The following is a 25,421-nucleotide window of genomic DNA, read 5'->3' as shown; positions in this document are numbered from 1 at the left end:
GGAGATGTATTGCTTGACTAAATCCTAGTCGTTACGGATTTAGCCCACATGTGGTTCTCGGCATGTGACTTGTCTTCTGACAGGAAATATTCATTTGCGCTCGTCTCCATCCAAATGCTTCAACGGGTAGCGATGTCCGCATTAAAGCGTCCAACCGTCCAGACCTTCGCGTTTGACCTCTTTTAGCTGTCTGCCCGATTCCATTCCACTGGGCCCGGCTGACACCGTTTCCCCCTCCATGTGTTCGACTTAACAGCATGAGCGACGTTTAAAATTTAAACTGTGGTTGAAAATGGAGGTTCGTAATTCTCGCTAATACACAGGAGAGATTTTAGGCTCGGAACGGCAAGTGTTCTTGTACAGTTTTTTTTAGAACTAAGAAGTTCCAGAAGTTGTGAATTGGGAATGACCCAAATGTTTGTAAAAATATCTTCAATGAGGCCTTTTTGTCATTTTTTTCCACCTAGATTCTGGGCTCAGGAAGGAACGGCGGAGGAGAAAGAAAATCACCAACATCATTTCCTTTGACGACGATCTGGAGGCTGGGGATGAGGAGGAGGGCGACAACGATTTCCCCAAGATTGGGGGAATTAGCAAAGTTCAGGCCGATCCCGTTCAAAGCAGCGTGGAGGAAGGCATCGATATCTTGGAGCCGACGTTCCAAGAGTCACCTTCTCACAACGGGCTGGATGACAACGCTACGCTGACTTGGGTAGGCTCGCCCCATCACTCTCGTACGCCACCCTTGCCTACGCCTCCTTTGCCAGACCGAAAAAGCATAGATAATGAGGAGGAAGATGACGAGGAGGAGGAGGATGAGGAGGAAAAATACAAGGGCAGAGCTCAAATCCAGGAGGATCAGAGAAGCAATGACCAGTGAGTTTTATTACTTGAGATGAATAGGACGCCAAGAAAGCTCACCCCCAGCTTGACTGAGTTCCAAATGTATTTTTTTTTTAGGATGCTGGTTGGAAGTCTGTCCAGCGTGTCCACGTGGAGCCCAGTGAAGGTACTGATGGACCGCAGCAGCTCGGACATTCTCATCCCCCTCAGTCCCACCACCCCACAGCCAGGTCTTGTACCCAAGTGCTTATTTATGGCTAGTTTTGAACACAAATGGAACATTTGCGCCACAACTCCACAGGTCGCACAAAATGACATCTTGTTTTGATTTCAGTCAACTCCGTGGAGGACTCGGCGGCGTTTCCCGCTCAGTGCGCGTCATCGGGTCCAGTGGAAGACTGCGATAGCCGGCAATCGCAGCCGTCGCTGAAGTAAGCATCTGCTCTGTTGGATGTACGACGTGTTAGTGCGAAGATGGCGTCTCGACGCTTATTATAATACACTTTAGCCATCTGCTCCGCGGCTAGCTAGTGAAAAGACTTTTTGACATTGGCAATATTGACGTATCGATGTATTTCAGTACGGAGTCCAGTCCACTGGCGCTGTCTGCTCCGCTCACTGCTACACTGCCAACATCTGCTCTGCCAGAGTCCATGACAGTTGGTGAGTATTTCTATCAGCGCCCCCTTGTATCATTCTGTCGGTCAGCGCTCGCTCATCCCGTCTGCCGGGTGAGTGAGCAAGCCTTCCAATCGTGTTTGTTCCAAGGCTCTCAAGCCAAAGATTTTCAAAGATATCAAGTGTATTGGATTTGTTATTTTGCCCATTTATTCGTTAGCAGTATTGTTTTGCTACACTGAGATTTGGCGTCGATCCAATACCAAGAAAATTGGACAGTATTGAAGACACTGATACATTTTTTTAATAAAGTGGAGGCATCGTTGTTGAAATGATAAGTCGAAATAGGTTTTCATGACCTTTAAGTTTCTTTTCCGTCATTTTACTGAATATTCCAGATTTCGATGGCAACTTTTCCAAAAGTTCCAATTATTTCCCATACGTTGTCTGGATTATTTTCTTGAATTAACATTGTGCAAAATTATCATAGAAGAAGTTTCTGGAACAAATTTAAACATCTCAATTTCCCCCCCCCCCCCCTTACATTAGTTATGATTACAGTAGTTATCATGCTACGACAAATGTTATAAAACATTAAAAAGAAACATGTGGTCAGAAAATGCAATCCCTCTAAAATTTACCCTTCACTGCAATTCCTTTATGCTAAAAAAATATATATTCCGAAAAAAATTCTCCTATTTCCAAGTCCACCTGGTGGCACTGCTGGTCCAGTGAATAGGCCTTCAACAGAGCCTAATGGCTTTCAATACATCCTTGAGAGCAATGTCAATGAATGGAGTGAAAAGAAAGTTTGGGAGGAAAAAAATATATTCACATCGCACTTGTTTGGTGGAATTTTACTCTTCGTTAATGCTGAAGAGACCAAGCCAAATTGAAGGAGAACTATTCTGAGTTCACTTACGTTTGTGATGTGTTTAAAAATGGTGTGGCACCAACCACCACTGGGGTAGGTAGACTGCCATGTAAACTGCAATTGCACTCTAATTTACTTCATTAAACTGTCACAGGACTAAAAAAAAAAAAAAACCCCAAAAACTATCAATTGCTCCCATTTCGATGTGACCACTTGTTGCTCGTAAAAAAAGGAACAAGACTGTGTCCACAATATCTCATTTGAATGTCTTTTTTGTCTCGCTTCGAATTTAATTGCATGAGTGTGCCGTTTGATACACACCTTGTTTTAAAGAACCGTGTTTACCTTCGTGGACAAGCGGAAGCATTCATTTCCTCTCCCTCGCCGTCTCCTACTGGCAACGTCGTGTGTTAAGTCCCCTCTGCGAAGACCGAGGGTAGTCTGGCTCGACACAAGTCCCTAATGGCTCGTCTGTGGCACCCACTGTGAATACGTGGTCGTACTAAAGGTTACTTTTATTTCTGGCTCACTGATGTCGAGCTGTATAGACGCTCCCCACGTCCATTTTTTTTTTTTTCCCTTCTTCTCTTCACCACCACACACCTCCTCCTCATCGTCAACCTCCCCGAGCCAAACCCGGCACTTAGGCCCAGGGCTGCAAGGAGACCTACTTGTATCTGGGGCGACGCGGACACCCTACATTAGTTATGAGACCAAACTATATAATTTGTAGCATACAAAAAAGAAAAAGAAAAAAGTACCGGGTAGTTGATTTCTTGTCTCATGGTTAACGGGTCGGCTGCATTAAGAGAGTGCACCTTATAGGCCTAAAATGTTAACATATTGTGTGTGTGTGGTGTCTTTTCCAGCGGAGCTGCGGCAGGCCATTGTAGCCATGATGAACAGGAAGGATGAGCTGGAGGAACAAAATGGGTATACAGCCTTCCTTATCTGCCGCTTGCAAAGCCAAACGGGGATGTAGACGCTCACGTACACATGCATAGCGAGAGCTGTTGGATAACCTTTCCAATTTAATACGCCGCTCTTTTCACAGACTTGAGGCATTTTCGTGCTGACTTTGCCACAGACTGATTAGATTTACACTAACTGCCAACAGTTTAGAAATAGTTTTGGTGTTTTTTCACTGCAGATTTGATGAATGGTGGCGATTTTTTTATTTTTTTCTCATTATTGCGTACTTGGTTGAAAAGGTTCAGTCGGACCATATGAGGGTGCGAATTTTACATTGACGGTCCACTCGGTGCATTTGGCAGGTCTCTTCGTAGTCTGCTGGATGGGGAAATGGAGCATTCAGCGGGTCTGAGGCAGGAGATTGAGCTGCTGAAGAAAAGGCTGGCTGAGCTGGAAGAGAGACATGCGGCTAAGGTCCAGGCTCTGGCCAGGTAACACATGAGCGTTCTTAAATATTTGAGACCACAAATCACCTAATGGAAGTGACAATAACACCTAAAAAAATAGTTTGATTATAACCCAAAAAATATATTTGATGCTTCTTAGTCCCACAATAGCACTTTAGTCTAAAATGAATGCAAATTTGATTAAATGCTCATTCCAATAAAATCCTTGTTAAAAAAAAAAAATACCCCGGCACGAACCTTTAAGCAAGTTTTCTAACTTGTCACGTTAAAATTCTTACCTCATGGTAAAGAATTTGCCTCGTCGAAGTCAAATAAGCTTTAATGTCATTACTTCCACGAATATCTACCCACTTGAACCACCTTAAGGCCTTTCCTACGCATATCAAACACTGGGCCTGTGATTTAAAACGAGTGAATCACACGCTCAGTGTTACATCAGCCAAAGGAGCCAAAGATCATAGCTACCTAGCTATGGACCTTTTCCTCTTCTACTCTTTTAAGATTAACGGCTCATTACATTGCGATTTAAAAAAAACAAAAAAAAAACAGACCTCAAGCCTCGATTTGAGGTTTTGCCGTAGTCGCGCCGGAACCATTATCGATCATACTGCTCGGCCGTAACCACCGAAGGGCGCAAATAATTCAGACCCAACTGCTTTGCTCTCTAAAAAATGAACAGAATAACAAAAAATGCTCGCAAGGAGGGACAAGTTAAACGGACGGGAAGCAAACGAGCACCTCCGCAACGACACGACATTTGTCCACAGCGGGACGAAAAAAACCATGAGCCTCCAGCTCCAAAGAGCGAGTCGTTACAGATGCTTGTGATGTGTAGTTTCTCCAATAAACAAGCGCTGCGCGCCGTAATTGCCCACCGGAACTTTCCGCAATAGATTCATCGGCCTTGTTGTTGTGCCACATTGGGGCTCATACTTTAGCTGCATCATTGATGTTCACGTCATCACAATTCCTCTCCATGCAAAAAAAAAAAAAAGTTGAACTATCGAAAGTCACACCCCCCTTTTTAGAAGTGAAGCACAAAAGGCTCTTTTGTTGGATGAATTGCATCCAGGCTGCGAGTCTTCAGGCTTCCCATTAGTCGGCCTAGCGCTGTCTAAAGAGAAAGTCTGTTTTCACACGGTGGACTCCTATAAGTCAATGCCAATTGATCGGTGTCAGAGTGACTCCAGTTAAGCGACTCGGGGGCGCCAATGTTTCCTTTTTTCATTGTGATGCTTGGAGCTCCGTGTTGTTCCCTGATACACTTGTAGATTTCAAAACACGTCTGCTCCCCGCTGTTGTCTTTGGTGGTCTTTTTTTCGTCTTATTGTGAGGTCATTGATTCGTCGCCACATGGGGGAGCTCAGATGTCGAACTTGCCTGCTACTCAGATTTTGTATCGAAGAAGACATTTGAGACGTGAAAGTAGATAGTAGATTCCATTCTTCAGAAGAGTGTATAGAATCATCATCAGCATTTTGGGGGAAAAAAAAAAAAAAGGGGGGGTTTATTGAAAAACTGTTTTGCAGACCCCTGAGATATACTTGGCGCTCCCCTTCAAGGAATAAATCCTTTCCAGGTTTGAGCCCGCCGCAAAACCTAGCTCAGCAATCTTGAGAGGGCAGTGCATCAGCTTTTTAATATGCGATGATTTTCGCATGGGCACGGAACATCTTAATGGAGCGGAAATAGCAGGCGAGGTAGAGACGGCCTCAGGCTCGTCTCTCTCTCGCTGCAGGTGACTCTGACATGCAACGTGCATCTCAAAACTGGCACAGACTCACAAATCCGATTCTGTCGTCAGCGGCTAAATCTCAAGTGCCGCCTTTCCTCCCCGGCTAAAATCGGTCTCGATCAATAGCGGCTATAAATACCAGCAAAGGAGCAGCTAGCCATTGAATGGAAGCTGGAAGCTGTCAGTTTCACTCAGGGAATGAGGCTACTGGTAACGGTTGCTACCAAAATCTTTATTTTTCGTCATTCCAATTCCAAATTGCAAGACGAAATAATTACATTTCATTTTGCTTTCATGAACAGCAAGTAAAATGGAGGATAAAGTTAGAGTTGTGCAAGAACTGTTAATTGGAGCTATTTTACAGCACTGTAGTAAAAACACACCTTAAGAGCCCACCAAAGCAATCTTAAAATGTGGGCTTTAGTCAATGAAAAAGAACGAGTTACCAGATGATGCCATTTTCCTCCAGGACTGTAGGTAGTCCTAATTACAAAGTGGGCAGCTAGAAATCAGCTTTTGGCTAACGGTGGGTGGGAATAACAAATCAAGGTTGGCTGTCAATCAATCGCGATATAAACAGCCTTCACTCCTGTAAACATTTTCAAGGCATCTCAATTGCATGTCCACCTTACCATGGTGGAGATGTTTATGTCCCATTGAACCTCTCGTAGGATCCAAAGGACATTTGTCACTGGGACCTCAATTGTATATGACGTCGATTTGAAAGAATATGATTTCAAGGCTTCATGACTCTTCCACTGTATTACGGACGACAGAAGGCAAGTGAGTTACCATAAATAGAATTGAGCAGATTTACTGTAGCCTCTCCTGCTGTTCACTTTGTAAGTTACTCACAGCCAAGAGATTCGATATATAGGTGAGGGTATTACTCAGTCACGCACCCAAATAGAACAGAAAAAAAATGTTAAGATCCTCGCTCACACATATCAGCCCACACTCTTGAGGCTCAACAAATCCCGCCTTTGTTTATATGACTCCAACACATCTGCTCAGTCAGTATAGAAGTCTTTGAATGTAGGGAATATGAATGATCTCACTCGTCAATGTCGCGAAACCAAAAAGTGAGTGAGCCTGATGACATTTTACACAGCAGCTTTGATGACTAAGAAGGAAGATGTGTTTGTTTTTTTGTCATAGTCAGCAAGGATAACATTGTGAAAACATTGGGCTGGTGTTAAAACAACATCAAGAAGGGTAGTGAGTCATTTTCTTTTTTCTTTTTTGGGGGACAAATCAACTGCTCCTGAGACATTTGAAACTGTTCTTGATTTAAGCAGGATTTTTCGTTTTGGGTTATTACAGTTGAAAACATTGCCAGTTTGAAGTACAGCGACTCAAATTTTCATGTGTCACGTTACAAAATTCTTGATCGGTCTAAATGTGCTCCAAACCCAATTTGTATTTTATTTTATTTATTATTATTTTTTTAACATCATCATTTGGCAAAAAAAAAAAAAAAAGCAGCGAGAAGATGGGAAGGTGGCCAGATGAGTGGGTTTGGGAAGAGGTACTTCGTCATTGGAAGAAGGAGGTGGTTGAACAGGCACACTCACACATGCAGACTGAAACGGAATAAGCAGGCGACCAAAATTTAATCAAACACAGATCGCCCCAAAAAAACGATAATCATTATGATGCTTGTTATGATAAAGATAATGAGACGGTCACCTGCCTAATAATTGTGCACAGCGAGTTGGCGAGTTCATCCTTGAAATGAGAAATGAGCGTAAATTGCACTCAGGGGCATTTTTCAGTTACACGTATCTCTGGGAAAGTGTCTTGGTAGCTCCCTTTTATTACTTCCAAATAAAAGTAGAGCATAGAACAGCCAATTTGCTGTCTTTATTGTGGATTAAGGTGACTCAGAAGCATGGAAATTAAAAAAAAATAATAAAAATACTCGAGGGGTTTGACTCAACTTTGGCAATTACTGTAGGTATCATAGTTTAAAGAGATATATTAAATTCTATATATCCATTCTTTAATCACCGTTTCAAAGAAAGGAAAGAAAAAAAAAAAAAGCGACACGTCTTGTTTTATTAGCTTGCTTCCGTACACCAAATGGTACCAATTAAAAGATGATCATCATAATTAGGCCCGATTCTTAACTCCTAAAGTTAAGCACCAATAATGCCACTTTTCTATTAGGAGCTACATTTGCAATTTATGTGCATACTTCAGCTCACGCTGCGTCTTGAATCACACAACAAGCCAGTGTTACATCAGCAGAAAACATTTCACGCTTTGAAGGATCAATAATTCAACAAAACGAGTTCATTATCGGGCCACGCAAACCAACACAAAAAATACAACCGTGGCGAGACAGAAACGCTTTAGTATTGTTACTTCAGATAATCATTTATTCACGGAAGGAGACATTTGCTGTATATCGGATCAAACAAGACAACAACAACAAAAAATATGGAGAGGAATAAATTTGCAGTATCTCAAATTGTGGGGTGCCATTAAATTTTTGACGTAGGCTGTCATGTTATAAAAGTAAATGTCAGGTTTTAGTAGGAAATCCTTCCAGGCAGGTCTTACCGCTACCTCCATGATATCTCCTCCTGCAGTTATTAGCGGATATTTCAAAGGTCTAAAATAAATTCTGGCAATGAAAGGTTATGCCGATGATCTCGGTGGGCTGTAAAACTTTGGATTGGATCCAAATTCTCCCCCAAAATTCTTTTCCTACATACTCATCCTACTTTACATTTCAATATTAGTTTGAATCATTCCTATATGTTCAAATCAGATCAGAGATTCATTGTCAGTAAAATGAAACATTCCGATCTCTGTGTGAATCGCCGACGATTTGCCCCGTGAATATAAATTCAATTCAATTGAACTGGCAAGCCTCACTCCAACCTTGATCGATATCAACACCTCGCTCACTTTGTGCCTGCGTCCTCAGCCCTAAAACATTCAATATCATATCTCATGCCCTAATTTGGAATATCATTTGATTCCTATTCATGTCTCTCTAATTCCAAGAGTTTATTTCTATTTCCTCCCCTAGCTTACACATCATTTCACACCCTGTTACAAATATAGTCTGAAACCAATCTGATCTAGTCTCTAATGAATTCCCAGTAAGAATATTAGGCGGGTAAAAGGTATAAATCACCTTCCATACCGCGCCCACAACCTCTTTTTATTATTAGCCGTTATTGGTTATGTGATATCTGTGTGTGTGTGTGTGTGTGTGTGTGTGTGTGTGTGTGTCTATTTGTGCAGGGAAAATGAGGTCCTGAAGGTCCAGTTGAAGAAGTATGTGGGGGCGGTGCAGATGCTGAAGAGAGAGGGGAGCCAGGGCAATGACGGTAAAACACACACACACACACACACACACACACACACACACACACACACACACACACACACACACACACACACACACACACACACACGGAGGTTGCTAGTCCATATTTTGCTCTCAAACACACAAGTGTCATGAATCCATTGGCGAGGCCATATCAATTCCGGTGGCTTTTCTCAAGTGGCTCAAGTGTCTAATTTCACTTTTAGTGGCTTTGGCAAACACCAGCACGGTGAGCCGCTTGATTTATTTGTGGATGTTTTGGGAAAGGGGGGGCGGGGCCAATAACTTTGCCAGGTCAGGTGCCGATGCGTCGGGCTCTGTGTAAATACGAGCGAGATAAGCCGCCGCTGTTTGAGAGCAAATACAATGAATTAGGCAGATTAGAGAGGGACATAATAATGGGTAATTGCATTTTTTGGGGGGGGGGGTAAAAAAAGGGGAGCCGTTATCTGTGTCAGCCTGAGGGCTTTATTTGTTTGTCCTGCAGAAAGTGGAAGGTAAGGACAAATTTCACGAGGAGTAAAACAACAACATTATTTTTTTTTAGCGGAATTTGCGACCGAGATAACTTTGTACTAAAGGACAACTGTGATTACATCACAAGCAAAACACCGGAAAAAAATAACAACCAATTAGAAATTCACGCTGAAGTTCCTTCCGACCGAAACAATATTACCTTTAAATCCAAGTAAAATTTAGCCATCGTTTTTTTGTTTTTTTTTAAGATGGTTATGGTGGCCTGTAATTAATTTTCAGTGTCCCAAACAATAACCCCGAAAGGTAAGTCTGCCTCTGTTTTGTAATAAACCAGCGCCCACCAAATTATATTCCGCACACGTCGTTCTCACGAGGTGAAACACGGGCGGTGGGCTTCGGCGACGAACATTGCTCGTTAAACCATCCGGGACCTTCCGTCGTGCTGTGTCTGCACTTATTGGCGTCATGTTTAAAGCATAACAAGGGCCTTTTTGCGTTTCATCTTTTGCTTCCTGTCAATTGTCGTCTCAAACAAGGCTCGGTCGCTCGCGCACACCTGTGGAGGGGGGGGAAAAAAAAAAAGAAAAAATCACAGAGGTGATGATCGGAGGTCCGAGCGGCTGATTGTCATCCAATCAGAGTTGCCATTTGTGATCCGGCGCTTCATTTATACTTTCCACTTCTTTTGACTCAGGCCTTTTGTCTCTTCGTCTTTGCCGTCGACAGGCGTAGCAATTTCCTCTCCACGGCGGCGTCTAAATGATTTCATCCTCCCTTTTTCCTCTGTCTTTCGCCCGCTAATGATGTGCCTCATTCTTACCGACTTTTGATGTTGACTACCACTGTTCTGCCGGGTTCTAAGAGTAGCAAGTATAAGGTTGGAGCGGGGGCCGAAATTGAGGGAGGGGTGTGAATTGATAGACAAATGGCTGTTTTTTTTTTGTTTTTTTTTCCCCCCACGTGCTGTCAGCATGCTTCCCTGTGATCAGAGCCTCTCTCTAATGATAGCGCCGTGGACGTGTTCTCTCAAATGCTCGGTAGGCGCCTTCAGCACCGCTGGCATCTCGCTAAAGAGGCTTTTCTTTTTTACCTCTGCTGTGATGGACTGATAATTAATTGTTTCCTGCAGGATGCCGTTGGAGGATTTTCCTCTTTTTTTTTTTTTTTTTTTCATATGTAAGAGGGAACAGTGTCTTTGAGGGTATGCTCATATTAATACGTGGTACGAGATTGGAGCGGAGATCACGCGTGAATGCACTGGGCACGCATTTGTGTAGCATTAGCGCAACGATCATCACGTGTAGCGTAATGCAAAAAGATGCGTGTATTTTTGTCGCGATCTATTCCTACAACTCCTCATGAGTCAAAGCCGAGTGGACGTAGCAAGTCGAAGAAATTGTGAAGATGCTTTGCCTTGAGATTCAACTCTGAAGTCAATTTGGCGCAATGTTCCAAAGTCAAGATTCGACTCAAGGGCTGTGATTGGTTAAGAAAAACAATTGTATTTGGTCTGTCTTCCAGATAATAATGCTTTGGCTCTCTCCCAGAAGAGCTGTAATGGCCGTTTGAATGAATGATTTACCCAAGACATCGATTCTCCGCCGAGATAGAGGGGAAAGTGGGCCTTTGCCGTTGACGATGGCCCATCGCGCCACGCAGCCTAGTTTAAATTGGCCTGCTGTGGTGTAGATTCAAAAGATTAGAGTGCCAACTCCAGGCCAGGGTTCGAGAGATATTAACTTGTTCAGTGCCGACGCGGCTCTCGGGAGAAAGGACAGGAGATCAATGAGAGGGGGGGGTCAAGGGCCGCTAATTCCCTCCTTTCCGTTTTCAGGCTCAATTGATGTTTATTTAAGCCCATGTCTATCACGTGGCCCGTTCTTTTATGTTCTCGAAGAAACCAAAGTTCCCGCTTTTAATCGTACTTCATGAAATGGACTCCTTATTACCTTTTGTCCGGCCGACTCTTCGTCTTCGCACCACTCTTTATTTTGCCCGTGTTTAATTTGAGCGTAAATAACGGAGCGGCGGGCGGGCGGGCGGGCGGGCAGGAGCTTATTCATCTCCAATCAGGAAATGCATTACATGGCTGTTAAAAAGCAAATAAGGTTACTCCGTGGCCTTTAGTCCCTCTTGCTCCTGCTGACGGCCTAATGAGTGAATGAGAGGCATTTATCACCGCCGCCTGTCCTAATAGGCGCGCGTAACTTATTCATTACACGCATAGCTCTGCATTTATTGTCCCTCACCGCGTTTAGCTTTGCCCTTGTCGGTCGCGAGCGAGGTCAGGCTCGCTGTTTTAACGTGCCGCTTGTGTATTGGTGTAAATTCTTGTTGGTGTTTTGACACAACGGGGGGGGGGGGGGTGTCTGTGAATATAAATTGAGAAGGGAAGGTGTGTGTGCATGTTAATTAAAACTTAATTCCTTGAAATGACTTTTTTTTTTTTTCCCCCCCAGACTGTCAGTGTGGGCAAGTTTCTTTCATTACTTTTGAACCAGGGTGGCGGTCGGAAAACAGGTCACGGCGGCGAGATGGGAGTCATTAACCAACAATGTGCCAAGGCATGCATCTTTTCAGGGCAAAAAGTGCACGGCCATTGTTCTTAGTTGATTCATTTGGATTTTGCAGACTCTAGGCTGAGACCAAGCGGAGAAGAAGACAGTTGGCCAGCGTGAAACTGTGGAACGTGCGAGTGCTTTATGTTTTAAAAAGACAAATTATTTTTAAGTCTCAGTAGGCTGAGTGTAAAAGAGCAAATGATGAGTCATCCTCCATATGACTTGAGCTTAATTGCGTCCACTAGCAGATTGGTCTTGTTTACCAGCTCAAAAGGTGTGAGGGATGTTCATTTCATCCAAGACAATCAACCTAGCAGCCCCCGCCGGCTATTAATAACGTGACTTTGTGTTGTCAACAATTTTGTGTCCAGGTTTATTACGTGCGTGTATTTTCTCCGTGTGGCACCGCAGGGGTGGGCGACACATTTCATCACCTTCGGCGGAGGCTTCTTAATGAATGCTTTAATCATCCTTCTCTGCCAGAGGTCTCTCGATGAGCACGAGTGGCGAGTCTGCAACTTAAATTGTCGTTTCTTCTGGTTAATTTCTCGCCGAGAGATCATTTGGTCTTCCCGCGAGAGTTTGTCATGTACTCGAGACGGTCACGTTTAGGACTTGGTGGAGATCTTCCACTTAATAGCTGAGGCATTCCACTGCCGAGAAATGGATTGGTTTGAATTACAAATTCAGTTAAGGGAGCTTGAAATTTGATGTGAAGCTGAGGGAAGCCCTGTTGCGTGTGTGTGTGTGAATATAGCGAGAGATTCACCTTCTACGTCGCCTCTGGCTGTTTTGGATTTTTCCCCAATAATACACACTCGCACAAGTACACACACCTTGGGGCCATTACTGTACCGCAGGCTTAAACTCAAGCACATTTGCTACCATGCAAGTTTGACATGCACACTCAAGTGGATGAACACGATGTTATCCAATCCCGGATAAATCGTCATCCACAGTATGACTTTGCAATCTCTCCACCTCGTCTGTCTTGCGTCCTTATCTCCCGAGTGATTGCATCTGCTCCCGGCTCACCATCCCGCCGGCCTTCCAGTCGGCGTCGGACGTGCTTTGTCAGGGTCCAGGCATGCTGTTCATTTCCTGCACGAGTGCCCACGCTGATGATAACGCTCCTCTTAGCATGCGGGGCGGCGAAGGGAGCATTAAACATTCCCCGTGTTTTGCCAGGTAGAGGATGTCGGGGACACGGGGGCGAGTTTTGTCAGACCGGCCTTTGTCGTACCCGGACACGTGTTTGGTAACAGTTGTGGCGCTTTTAAGTCGGAGGCAAAGTGCGGATATTTCCTCCGCTCTTCTCGCTGTCCTTTCTTCGTGCGCTACCGCGGCTTTGATATAAAGTGCAAAAAAAGCCAAGATGAATCTATTGTTGCATCATATTCTGATGAAAGATCGTGTTTTTTCACGAGTGCACAGCTGAGCCTGTGCAAGAATCTGTGCGTCATCGTGACATTGTACCCGTGCGCACATGGCTCATTTCCACCCCCTATTTTAAGCCGGGAGTGGACGTTAACGATTCCTTAATTACTCATTTGCATATAGAACCGCTGGTTGGACCTTTATTAGACACAGCAATTAGATTAGTAGGGCAAACACATTTTTTTTTTTATAGAGCTGCTGAAAAAAAAGAAAAGTCCTTTGTAAATAATTCGGTTCATCCATTCATAAGGGGGAATATTTTTTGTTTCAGATGTCTTTTTTTTTTTTTTTATGATCAAATTAGAATCTCAGATCCCAATTGATAGTTTCCTTAGAGCAGCCCAGGAATAAAAAAAAAACAAACCCCATCATGTAAAATATTATATGATATATATTCTAATATATTCATTCTCTGGAGTTAAACCTCTGAGTTGTATTGACATGTCACCTCCTGACAGGCCGAGAGCAAAGCAGCAAGGGATTTACTGCGAGTGAGCCGCAAAAAGGAACTGATAATGAGCCGTGCTGCGAGAGTTTCTTATTCTAACAAGCTTCTCATCTTGACTCCAGAGGGCTCTTTAGTTCTGGTCAAATACCTGCGCTGCGGAAATGAGGGAGAGAGCGTGGAAGGGGGGGGGGGGGATCTCATATGGTCTTTGCGGCACCTCGGCTTATTCCTTTTCCGCCTCTGTGGCTTTGGGACAAAAGGCGATACTTGTCTGTAAAACCATCTATGCAGCCACATTAAAAGTTCTGAATCACTGGATTGTCTTACACCGGACACTGGCGGAGCTAGAGGGGAGGATGTGGGGCCACTCCCCCCCCCTTCCCCTTATAAATCAAATGTTAAATGTCAGTTAGATGATATGGTGAATGATTAAAAAAAAAAAAGTGATTTGAATACCATGCTAGTTTAACTTTGCATACTTTGAATTAAGATTGCTTTATTAATAGCAATTATCGACTGAAGCCTCAACAAAATACCTTCACTGTTGTGTTTCCCAGCCAGAAGCTCTTACACTAATTAAAGCAAATCCTACAAATGAGCATCTATCACATGCTCACTCTATTGCACATGCAACACCCACAGCATCTTATTTTTATTTTTATTTTTTTTTCCTGGCTCCAGATAGATGCATTTCTCCCAGCATAATGAACACTCACTTGAAGGGAATTCACTTAGCGAGTAACCCCCCCAAATGAATCCTACTGTGCACGAGCCAACTCAACAAAGTGCTTGTTTTATAAAAGTCCTTTTGGAGTTTGGATTAAAAGTTTTTTTTTTTCTTCTTCTTTTTCCACAGCAATCCATGGCTGAAATATTTCAAACTAGAACTGAGTCCCTTTACATTCTCTTCCTCTTAGTTCCACCTTTGCCGTCCCTTTCGTCTCCCATCTCCATTCGCGCTTTCTTTGTGCTTGCATTAATAAAGCGCACTAATGCAAAGCGGACGTCAGGTTATAAATAACGAAGCTTGTATGTTCTTTATAGACCTTTGACCACACAAAGAAAAAACATATTGTAGAGATGCCATCTGTAAGAAAGAAAAATGACATTCTGGAGTATTCTTTCACAAGCCGTTCAATCTTTAACGCATGTGAAAAGCGTCTCTTAACAGGTTTTTTCTTTTTTTTTTTTTTCTTTGGTCAATTGCTTGTTCATATGCAAGTGACAAGACACCTAATTTGATTCCATTCTTGTTTTATGGAGAGCATCTGCTTAACGCACTCCAGTGTGTCAAAACAACTGCAGGGGGTCATGTCGCAACAGTTCGCAGGCATCCTCCTCATGTTTAGTGCAAGGGGGGGGGGAGCTGAGATGTTGATTAGGCGTTTGAAATAAAAAAAATAAAATAATAATACTTGAATGTTTGCAGATAAGTTTGCATGATTAAAGGCCACCTAATCAACTCGGACAAGTTTTGATGTCGGAACTTATTAGCGCCGATGCACTCAGTGGGTCTGGCGTGTGAGTCAGAGCGATGTTGAAACGTTTGCAAAAAACAACATCCTCCGAGTCGTTGTCGTCGTCGTCGTTGTTGTTGTTGTTGTTATAAGTGCGTCCGGCGAGGAGCAGGTGGTGCTGATTGAAAGCGGATGTGATTAGCTGTCTTAATGTGGAGCATAATGACTTTGCCTATTGATTAGATAACATATGCACTTGGTCATGTTTGTTTTGGGAACTCGGGAAGTCGAATTTGAAGGGCGTTATCGAGCGCATTGAAACGAAAAGGGCACAAATTTGCGGCGTTCGTCTCGTTGTTACTCGATGAGTCGTGCCTGTGCTACTTGAAGTTATAATGTAGTCATCAAAAAGAACGTTTTTTTTTTGGGGTGGGATAAATTTCGGACTAAAAAACTAAATAATCAATTATTTACCTCTTGACATGGCAGCCAGTCCAATTTTTTTTCCCCCATCCCTGTCCTCCATCTCATTCCATCCATCTCTTTCATCACTCCTCTGATCTAAAATCGGAAATGTCTAAATTACACTTGCTAATAGGTCACGGCAGCACCATTTTTTTTTTCTTTTTTTTTAATTCACCGTTAGCTACAAAGACTATTTCATTTGGCACTAAATGAAATTGTTCTTCTCGACTTTTGAAAGAAGGAGAAGAAAAATTCTTCTACCCTGCTGTTCCTCTTCCTCCAGATGGGAACATCAATTCTTAATGCTTATTTTAAACGCACTACTACCAGTTTCTCCCCCCCCCCCACACACCACTGGACACTAAAGTGAACACACTCTCACTTAAACACCTTCACAGAAATGTTGTCTACTCGTTGTTAATAAATACTCCAGGGATTCCGACTCCTCATTAAAAAATACACCACGCTGCGCCAACAGATCAGATAATTAACATATTAATTCCGAGCTGAAGGATAAGTGCAATGAACAAATGAGAGACACGGCCCATTTTTTTTTTTTTTTTTTTTGCTTTCGTTTTTGTGGCTTGAGTAGAAGCTAAGTGCTAAACTAGGTTAAGCCAAGCCAAGCTCTTGACCACGAACATGTCACCTTCACGTAAGAACGGTTGAATTTCTTAGCAGGCACGCTCGGCCCGGCCGCCTGTAGCGTGATTTGGAACAGACCGTACGCAAGTATTGTACTAAGTAAGCAGACATGCATTTTGCATGCCATACATTCGCCAAATGTAAATTCCGTCGGCATGTGTGTGCACCTTCTCTGAATGCTTAATAGAGCTGCAGCAGATTGAGCTGCCATGTTTTCCAGCCGAGACATTTTTGGGTCACAGATCCCCCCCCCCCCCCCCCCTCTCTCTAATAATTTATTTCGATCGAAGGAATAATTATTTGCTTTTGATTCCATCGCTCTCACATGAACACACTGCTCGCCATTTTGTCTTGTAGTGACTTTCTGTCGACAGGAAATGACATCACACCGCAACTGTGCGACCTGACCGCTTGTAATCGGAGCTCTCCAAGCGCAAAGCCTCCTCTGAGACACACACACGCGCGCTAATCAGTTTTGTTTTCTCTCAGATGACGTGAATATTTGATAAAGCTCCCCACACGCCTTCACATTTGCCACTACCTAATATTCTGCAACTCGCGTCACTCTGCATAATCCCAATATTGATCTCGCACCCCCGCCCGGTCTGCGAGCAGCCTCCCCATCTTATCTTTTTCCATCAAAAAGCAACCGTGTGACGCTGGGAGGCGTGAAGCTTAAATAAAAGGCGCAAAGCTTCAGATTAGAGCAGATGATAAAATGAAACTTTAATCATCCCCGTGAGGAAAGTGGGTCACTGCTGGAGTGTGGGAACAGAAGAAAAGAACAGAGAAAATAGGGTCCTGAAGGTAATGCGAGTAATTACAATCAAAGCATATACTGTATTGTCGTGAGAAAAAAAAAAAAAGCAAGATATGACTAGCTTTTATGGTCTCCGGTCGGATTACGATTCATACGTACAATTATTAATACGATATAATAATAACTTAAGAGGAGGAGACTATATTCTTAAAACTGAGAAAAACATTTTCAGATTTATTTGTCAATGGAGAAATTAATTTTGCTGAACCTCCACACTCCACGTATTTTAACTTCTCCCAAGTCACAATGAGTATCGATTTTTGAAAAGCCCGGCTTTCTTGTCACAATAATTTGCCACTTTGTACCAGCGGGAAACAATATGAGTCCCGCAAATTCAATTTAGGCTCAGGGTAATGACTTAGTAATGTTTTCCCTACTTTCCACAACATTTTGGACCACAATCGCTTCCGCTTTTTCATTCTTTTGATCGCAGTTATCTGACACAAACAAACCAACACAGTGCAGCTCTGCTTCTGCTCGACGACCGGACGAAATTGAATCTTGTTTACACAAAAATGAACACATCTTATCCCTTCATTTGAACCACCATATGTTAACACTGCTAACAGTAATCTAACATTTACGTGTTCTTGGCACCCCCGAATGTAACTTCCACAACACACACACACACCGAAAAACCGCCGTTATCTGAGGGAAGGGAACGCGAGAAATGAACGATGCGCGATTAGAAAATGAAAGAAGATTGCTTTTGATTAGCACTAGTTAATTAACTCAGCCAGATGCCTGCCTGCTCCCTAGCCAGCCCTTCAACAATGCACGGCCCGTCTGCGTGATTAACCCGACGCCGTCTACGGGGCCCTTGCTAGTGTGTGTTTTTCAATCCTAGCGCTACTTTGTCAAAAAATGGTTTTGGCCTTTATTCCTGTCATTTTATAATGAAAAATAAATTCATTTAAAAAAAATGGTGTATCGCTGAGAGCGGCTGGCCTTCCGCATATATTTGATTAGCAACAAGGGACCACCGTGTGCTGCCAAGTTAAGTAGAACAGCAGTGAATGATTGATAAGGTGGAAGAAATATGATGAGAAACAAACAAAAGGAGATTGGGGCAAATCCAAATGGTAGGAAAGAATAAAGATGAATCCGATTTACAGTCAGTTTGAAGTTTGAAATTGAGTACAAGCTCTCATCTTTCCATCCGGCTCGTATTAAAAAGCAAATCACAGCAGACGGGAAAATGTCAAAGCTCATCAGTATTGGTCACAGTTGGCGCGCTCTCCGTGTCTTGACCTACAAGGCTGCTCAGTTTAAAAAAAATAAATAAATAAAAAACTTGCCGTGATGCCTTCCCTCGACTCTGCTTAACAATATTCCGTCGAGACTCGCTTGAAATATGAAAAGGTAAATAAAATAAATGTATCTGCCTGAACCGATTTAGCCATCCCCCCCCGAAGGTAGGATTAATGTTGTTTATTTACTTTGCTCCTTCCACAAGTCTTTTGTCCTGCAGCTGGTCTGAAAATTGGCCCATTGGAATAATAGTCTTCAACCTCGTCGTTTTTTTTTTTCATCATCTGAATTAGGCAATAGTGAATTCAGATTTTAGTGTTTCTATTGATAGTTATTTTCCCGACTTTTATTGTGAGCAATTTGGGATAGCTCATTATCTCACTCAAGTTGGACCAATGGGATGGAAATGCTCAGGTGAGCAGTTCAAGGATGCAAGTCTGCAATTGGGAAACACCCTCACACACACACACACACACACACACACACACACACACACACACACACACACACTTGGTGCTCCCGATGCAACACATTGCTCATGGGCAGCCCAACGTTTCCAAGCGCACAACACAGCTGTCGGGGAATGACGCTCAGTTAGTTTTGTTATTACACACCAGCTGTCAGCCCAATTTTCTTTAGCCAGGAACATCTGTGGTGTCATCCCCGATTTTGCCTCCTCACCCACCCCGATGCACGTACACGCCGTTTTTTTTTTTTTTTTATTCCGCCTCACACAACACTCGTTTCCTGCTTGTTTGTCCACATTAGTTACATTGTGACAGCTCCTAAGTGGCATCATCTGCAGCGCAACATCTTTTGGAATATTTCATGAAATTCTTGATTTTCTTTTAGTGAGGAACATAATAATGCTAACGAGGAGGTTAACATTTGACCCCTCAGATGTCGGCCAAACTTTCTATGCACATTATGAAGCCTTTCCACATGTTAAATTGTTTTAAGTTCCCTAATTTTCTCTGCTTTCAGAGCGTGTCTTCCCATCTCTCCCTTCAAGCTCCGCCGTGTCTGTCTGTGTCAGCGGGGTGTGTTGACGTTGAAATTTCCAAAGTTAATTTTCTTCCGCGCTGCTGAAAATCCAATCAAACCGTTGCCCGCGTCCTCCGCTGCAAAGACACAGCGCCTCCATTTCTGCCAAGTCGCGCTGTTTTTTTTTTTTTCTCTCTCCCTTTCCACTGAGGGAACCCTATTAGTTGATGTTTATGAGCTTAGAAACAACGCTTTAGGCGCTGCCATGATGACTTAAGCCTGTGAGCGAGCTTCAGTATTACAAAGAAACAATGAGCTGAGAGGAAAGTCTGAAAAGCAGCCGCAATGGAATCAAGGGGACATTTATCACCTTAATAGAAATGACAGCAACGGGAGGGAGAAAAAAACCAAAACAAAACAAAACTGTGTTTGAGTTGCCGACTTACATTGCGGCACCGTGTACGAACAAAGAAAAAGAGGATTTGTGTGCTTAAGCATCTTTGTGTGTTTTATATCCGCTTGACTCTTGATCAAAAAAGCAGCTGCAAGTGTCACAAAGTAACCGAGAACGTTTTTCACCGTTCTTCTTTTTCCTGTCTCTCCGCAGCTCTGTCGGTATTGCCGTCGAGCGAAGCGCTCGCCCCTGCCCCTCCCAGTAAATGCATGGGCGACATTGAAGAGTTGGCAGCCAGCTACGAACGTAAACTCATAGAGGTGAGTGTTTGATCTCGTCGCACAGCTCTCGCGACTTACCGGAGTCACATTTGTGAGCGATCTCACGCTATTGATTTTAGGAGAAAATGTCACATTGAGGGTTTGGTGCTTTCCTAATGAGGGCTGCCAGAGCAAGATAAATATTCAACTGTGTTTACCTGCATTTACCGAGGAAACACAGCTGTGTTTATAACCGGCCTCTGTTCTATTTGTGTGACCCTGACTTTGTACATTTTGAGCCAATTCTCTGGATATACAATTTGAGACGTGTGGTGCAGAAAGCAAAGAATATTTTTTTATTTATTATTTTATTTTATTTTATGTGGTAGGGGGGGAAAAATAGAACATTGGAATGCCGTCTTGTAATTGGAACGGTACCAGTACACCCCTAGAGAGTGTCTAAGTGAGAAATTGAACACCTAATTGTGCCTGATGAATTTAAAAATCTAATTTTCCGCTCGAGCGGTTCTGGCTTTATTACATATATTTTTAGAGCCCTTTTGAAGCCGATAATACAATTTTAAATTTCTGTAAGCAACTCGTTTTCCCCTGATGGGTGGAAAGCCAGTGGGTTATCCTCAGTGTTTTGGAATTGATTTTCTTTTGAACTTTCCGAGTCGTACGAAAAGAAATGAAAGGGATTATCGAATTAACTGATGCAAATTTGCAGTTAAAACAATCACAAAGCTAATAAAGGCTTTTTTTTTACTCTTCTACGGCGTCCTTGGTCAAGCAGCCTATAAATTGATGACATAAAGTTGGGTGATGGGGATCCGTTGTAGTTCATCGTGTGCATATGCAGACGTCTGCCCGATATTCCTTTAAAACAATCTGACTTGACACATTTTATGACTCTGCATTCATATTTTCAGCCCCTATAATTTTGTGTCACATCTACGTCTTGCCTCATCGTAGTAAATAAAAAGGAGCAAGCGTGATATAGGTCAGTGGGAGGAGGGGGATTCTCCCTTTTTCATCCACGAGCTCATTAATTAACCATCCCCGCCCAAAAAAAGATTTGGAACAAGAACAACAATTACAAGCCACCGGCTCAGAATGTTGAGTTTCAGAGGAAACGTGGAAAGAACATGAGGTACAGTAACGCGAGTGAGTGGAGGCACTTAAAGGCCAATGTTTGCTCACAACAATGTCGTCAATGAACAAATGACAGCAAACAGAACAAGACAATTTTTTTTTTTTTGGGAGCAGTCGTTCACCCAAGATCCCGGCTTCAAAAATTCCGCTTATGCCTTCCCCTGTGTGACATTTGCAGACACCATTAGAAAGCAGCATTGGAATGGCTTTTTTGTTTTTGACTCCCAGTGAATGGTGGACAGAACAGCTTGTCGGTTCTATATCGGTCCTTACTCACCCGCTTTCTCCCCCCCCCCCCCCCCCACTCTTCTTCCGTCATCTTCAGCCATGTTTCCTCCTGTTGAGGAGCAGATGTGCTCAAGTGAGTCACGCGTGGAATCCAACATGCGTTGGGCGATAGTCATATTTTGGTTGTCTTGTTTCTCCCCCCCTCTCCCCCCTCTCTTGGTTCTCCAGCTTCCTCCCACATTTGAAAAGAATCGACGATACCATCGCCCCTCTGCTTACACAGCCAATAAAGAGTAAAGATGGCAACGTTAGCAGCAGCGCAAAGTACATTTGTCATGACTAATTTCATCCGCTGAAGATGTAGTGAGGTCATTTCTACTCTCGCCATCCAATTTCAAATCCAATCTTAGCCCTCTTACTCTCACTTAAGTTTGACTTTTTCGGCTTTGTACATGTCCTTGTGCCACTTTCTCTGTTCCGTCGAAAGCAACATCTCCAAGATGTAATGAGTTGACGTGAACTGGATTCTTATTCTTAACATAAAACCACATTACAGGAATGTAGGATGATTTGATTGATGGTTTTTTTTCTTTTATGCCATTGGACTCTCTTGAGAATTTTGAATGTCATTTGCTGCCACAGGATTGATTCTTAAGACTTTATCATGAAACCAGCTCAAAAATATTTCATTATTCCAGTGTTTGTGGGGTGTTTCTTTGACTCCAAAGGAGTATTTCCAAATCCAGCTGCACAGAAGAGAGCGTCTACCTATTTTTTTATTTTATTTTATTTTATAAGACTGCCCAAGGAGCTGGAGTAGTGTTTGACAGAGGAGAGATTTAAGCGGCAGCCCGAGGACACGGCGCGCATTGATATTCTCTTTATTACTTCTGAGCTGCAGTTAACAGCCATACTACGACAAACAAAGAAGAATGCACAAATCAAAACGCGGTCTCCTTGGGGGGAAAAAAAAAAAAGTCTTTTTCATTGCGGTTGTGAACGTGGGTGATGATGAAAGACATTTTGAGTATTAATTAAAAGGCTTTCCTCTACCGATCCATCACCCTGCATTTCTACAGCTATCTGATAATAAGCTCTTATTTATTTGTGCAGATGCACCTCATGATGTAAAAAAAAAAAAATAATTTAAGGAGAGAAGTGAAACCAAGGTTATTGTTCTTTGGAAATTGGGTTGGTATGACAACAATGGGTTTGGTGATACCAAAGCAGACCGGTTCAGTATTAGCATTTTATAATTTGCATATTGAATATGTAGAAAAATAGCGCTGCCCTTAAAAAAAAGGTTTTAATAGCCACCACTTCATATTTCATTACCTGATGTCAAAAAGGGATTCGAAGTGTCTTCTGGGTTAGAGTTGAGTGAAGAGTCAAATCTATATTTGGGTTGAGCAGAGGCAGAGTTGCACGTGGAGATAACATCAGCCGAATCCAACCTCAATTACGGCTGCTTAGGATTCTATTTATTATTTTTGGATGATTTTATATAAGACAAAAATATTTGCCACAACCAAGGAAGCACTGCACTAAAGAATTCACAGCATGCTCTTTTAAATAGAATGTGAAAAAGCAAACGCGCTGCCCGAGGATGCAGCATTGGCGCCGCTCGTCTCACCCGCCAGTCATGTGACATCGCCCCACCGAAGCGCTCGTGGCAGCAGGGGCCTCGTGTAAAAAGCATTGTGTGTGCCACAGCTGTCAGTCACCTGACAAAAAAGACCTGTCCGGCCAGGTTAGGGGAGATTGGGCATCAGACGCATACACATCATTTGTCGCTACTATTAGCATGAGCGCACGGAATGGAGGATCGCGCTGTCAAGGTTCGTTAGAGCTGAAGACAATTGATTAGCCGGCTGGCAGGATTGGGACTGCCAGGGCTCCAAATCTGCATTCGCCACTTGACTCGACTACAACTGCGGCGCCATTCCTCCACCACGGGGTGGAGTTTAACTGCTCCCCTAAATCTCTTCTGCTGTCAATTTTAATTGGACTCCACCTGGACTGCTCCTTCTGTGTGTGCGCCACTGAGGATTGTAACTTTTATAGTTTATAACTCCCCCCCCCGCCCCCCCCCCGCCCCCCCACCTTTCTTTTAATACAGCCGCGGGTTTTGTACTAATGATATGTTGTGCAACTCTGTGTGTGTGTGTGTGTGTGTGTGTGTGTGTGTGTGTGTTTGTTACAGGTGGCCGAGATGCACGGCGAGTTGATCGAGTTTAATGAGCGCCTATATCGCACCCTCATGGCCAAGGACCACCTCATCGGGCAGATGAGACAGGAACTTATTGAGTTGAGAGGACCGGTGAGTTAATAACACGCCGATGTCCTCACAACCACTCATTTCTTTGCTCCCACACTTCCTGTTCTGCTTTTGACTCTTCCTCGCCGGGATTTTCGATGAACCAGTAGGTTGGATTCCATTACCCTTCGCTCAAACTTTATTTTAAGAATCGGTCAATTATTTTGCCGATTCGTTGATGAATCTGATTTTGCAAAATATCGACTAATTTCCCTGTTTTCCTCACACTAGTTGGCCCAAACAATTAATTGATTATCAAAAATAATCGATGATTTGTTTGATGATTGATTGGTTGTCAATTCATCAATTAATCGTTACGCCTTTCCAAGCAGCCATACAGGCTCAAGGCCTTTTTGGATCACAATTAGCACACCATTAGCCAAAGCATTCGTTCTTCCTCCCACGTTTCTTCATAAAGTCTCCAGGCAATACAAACCTTTTACACAAAATTTGTTTACACCCCCCCCCCCCCCAAAAGGCAATTAATTTGTCAGAATAATAGCTCAACAATTCCCAGGGGGAATTAGAACTGCTTGGTCCTGTAGCCTAATTAAATTAAAGTCTTACTTATCATGTACTGTGTTAGTCTTGTGCCAAAAATATTTGTTTGTCGTAGATCTTAAAACGATGCTCTTTTGATCAGACAAATTAGCTGTTAATATTTTATCCTCAGCATATCTCTTTTTTTTTTTTTTTTTTACCCCCAGGATAGTCCACGTAAACAACACATGACACTAAAATCTGTTTATACATAGAGCATCCCCCCCACCACACACACACACACCATCTGTCACCATCTAAGGAGAGCCTTAGATAAACGAAGGTGAGACCTCTCATCTTTGAACGCACCAGCTTCCCTCGCTGGACTGCTCAATATGTGTGCACACTACTGGACATGCGTAAGCGTGTTAACTCTCGTGTCCTTGGAGTGACGTGCTGAGCAGCTTCAAAGAGTTCAAGCCACGGTCACCTTAACACATCTCCTGTGACCTTACAATCTATGCATGTGGCCCTTGGAGAGTGTGAGCAAAGTTGAGCCCCCCCCGCCACTTAAGTCAGCTTTAGATGACTTGGATGGAGAGATGTTCCACATTTTATACATACAATCATTCAGATTGCCAACATCTGGATCTGCTCACGTGCTGTCTCAAGGGACCGCCGGGTAGACCGATGCCGATCGCCAGAGGCTTGATAGATTCACACACGTGCGCCTAACACATAATCTCATAGGGCAATGTCACATTAGAGTAACGACATCCCAATGCACAACGTACAAAAACGTTCCAGGTGTTTACTTGGGTAAACAGTTACCGCAACACTTCATCCATATTGTCATGATTTTTTTTCTTTTTTTTTCTTTTCTCTCTCTAACACTTAGGTCCCAGGCGATTTGAGTCAGACGTCAGACGATCCCAGCCTCTCCGATTTTGAAACGTAAGGATTGTTCGCTTATTTCCGCCTTTGAATGAAAGAGGAGAGGGCGGGGCTTATAACGATGGAAAATAATTGAATTTGAATCGTCCTGACATTTTTTGGGAAGAAATCCCAATCATATCACTTTATCCTCCGTTTACCATCGATGACAAATTCAACAGTTCTCTGGTCTCATCGTGTGGTACGCTTGATCCGTTTTGACCACCCACCAAGATGACCAGATGTTCTTCTCTCTCCTCATATCAAAATGACCCCCCCCCCCCCCCCCGCCTCCTTCTCTCAGCGTGCTTTTGATA

General features: G+C 43.2%; 1 protein-coding gene across 4 annotated transcripts in view; it reads left to right on the top strand.

The window, feature by feature from the left end:
- The window catches only part of snx29 (sorting nexin 29), a 62,086-nt gene that overhangs the window by 3,742 nt on the left and 32,923 nt on the right, over positions 1-25,421 (top strand). For all 4 annotated transcript variants that reach the window (XR_015063277.1, XR_015063276.1, XR_015063278.1 and 1 more), the window contains exons 8-17: positions 468-876; positions 961-1,073; positions 1,178-1,274; positions 1,424-1,506; positions 3,205-3,268; positions 3,610-3,738; positions 8,708-8,793; positions 19,945-20,051; positions 23,578-23,694; positions 25,070-25,125. Coding sequence is in view for 1 of the 4 variants with exons in the window: in XM_085903392.1 (XP_085759518.1) it covers positions 468-876; positions 961-1,073; positions 1,178-1,274; positions 1,424-1,506; positions 3,205-3,268; positions 3,610-3,738; positions 8,708-8,793; positions 19,945-20,051; positions 23,578-23,694; positions 25,070-25,125 (1,261 nt within the window). In the remaining 3 variants the exon portion in view is untranslated. The remainder of the gene's footprint in view (positions 1-467; positions 877-960; positions 1,074-1,177; positions 1,275-1,423; positions 1,507-3,204; positions 3,269-3,609; positions 3,739-8,707; positions 8,794-19,944; positions 20,052-23,577; positions 23,695-25,069; positions 25,126-25,421) is intronic.

The sequence above is a fragment of the Syngnathus leptorhynchus genome, chromosome 22, assembly GCF_054491065.1.
Source record: "Syngnathus leptorhynchus isolate UIUO chromosome 22, UIUO_Slep, whole genome shotgun sequence".
In the NCBI taxonomy this organism is placed as follows: domain Eukaryota; kingdom Metazoa; phylum Chordata; class Actinopteri; order Syngnathiformes; family Syngnathidae; genus Syngnathus; species Syngnathus leptorhynchus.
This window is presented reverse-complemented; position numbering and strand designations above follow the sequence as displayed.